Source organism: Aquarana catesbeiana, linkage group LG01, assembly GCF_042186555.1.
Source record: "Aquarana catesbeiana isolate 2022-GZ linkage group LG01, ASM4218655v1, whole genome shotgun sequence".
Classification (NCBI taxonomy): Eukaryota; Metazoa; Chordata; class Amphibia; order Anura; family Ranidae; genus Aquarana; species Aquarana catesbeiana.
Genome location: NC_133324.1, coordinates 333,746,515 through 333,747,686, shown reverse-complemented (window position 1 = coordinate 333,747,686; position 1,172 = coordinate 333,746,515). Strand labels below are relative to the sequence as shown.

Here is a 1,172-nt window from a genome sequence, read left to right as displayed (position 1 = left end):
AAAAACATGGTTAGGAATTCAAAGTTATAAAGCATAGTACTTAAAAATAGACGTATACAAATAATAAAATCCATTCTCAAACTTGTTAAGTTATGTAAATGTTGAAAAATATAATGTCGGCAACAAGTTGTTTCTTTGCTCATTTCTTCTATTTCTATTTTTCACACTTTCTTCGTCTCCTATTAAGCTGAGAGAAGAAAATGGATCTTCAAAATCAGAGTTTGGTAACAGAGTTCACCCTCAGTGGTCTCTCTCATTCACGTAACGCTCAGGTTATTTTCTTTGTCTTGTTTCTGGCCCTGTATTTGATGACCTTATCAGGGAATCTTCTCATCATGACAGCAGTCCATGTTGATCCACATCTGCGTTCACCTATGTATTTTTTTCTCAGTAACTTGTCTTTCTTGGACATCTGCTACTCAACAGTCACCATCCCAAAGATGCTGGTTAATGTCCTCTCAAATCAAAAGACCATTTCTTTTAACCAGTGCATATTGCAGCTATTCTTCCTTCATTTATTTGGTGGCACAGAGTGCTTCCTTCTGACTGTCATGGCATATGATCGCTATGTGGCTATCTGTAATCCACTAAGGTATCACATTGTCATGAATTACAAATGTTGCTGTTGGCTGGTGGCATTCACTTGGCTAGCAGGTTTCTTGCATTCCTTTACCCAGGCTTTTCTCACCTACCAGCTGCCATTTTGTGGTCCAAATAAGATTAACCACTTCTTCTGTGATGTCCACCCACTAGCTGTACTTGCCTGTTCTGACACCTTTTTTATTGATATATTTATTATAGCAAATAGTGGAATGATTTCACTCAGTTGCTTTGTGGTACTATTGTTCTCCTACCTTGGAATCATAACCACAATCTTAAAGATCCATTCTTCAGAAGGGAGACGTAAAGCGTTCTCTACATGTGCAGCCCATCTCTTGGTTATTACATTCTTCCTTGGACCATCTGTATTCATATACTTGAGACCACCAGTAAACTATGCAGCAGACAAGTTGGTGTCTGTGCTGTATACAGTAATGACGCCTCTACTAAATCCTATTATCTACACACTACGAAACCAGGAGGTCAAAAATGCGATCAGGAAACCTTTCAGAAACAAGCTTTCCCCAAAATTGGCAAAGCAGACAGACATAATATTTCACACAAACCACTGA

General features: G+C 38.4%; 1 protein-coding gene across 1 annotated transcript; it reads left to right on the top strand.

The window, feature by feature from the left end:
* The first annotated feature begins 200 nt into the window (after positions 1–200).
* On the top strand, positions 201–1,172 carry LOC141114276 (olfactory receptor 4E2-like). Its single transcript, XM_073607906.1, has one exon. It carries the CDS (start codon positions 201–203, stop codon positions 1,170–1,172), a length of 972 nt encoding a protein of 323 aa, XP_073464007.1.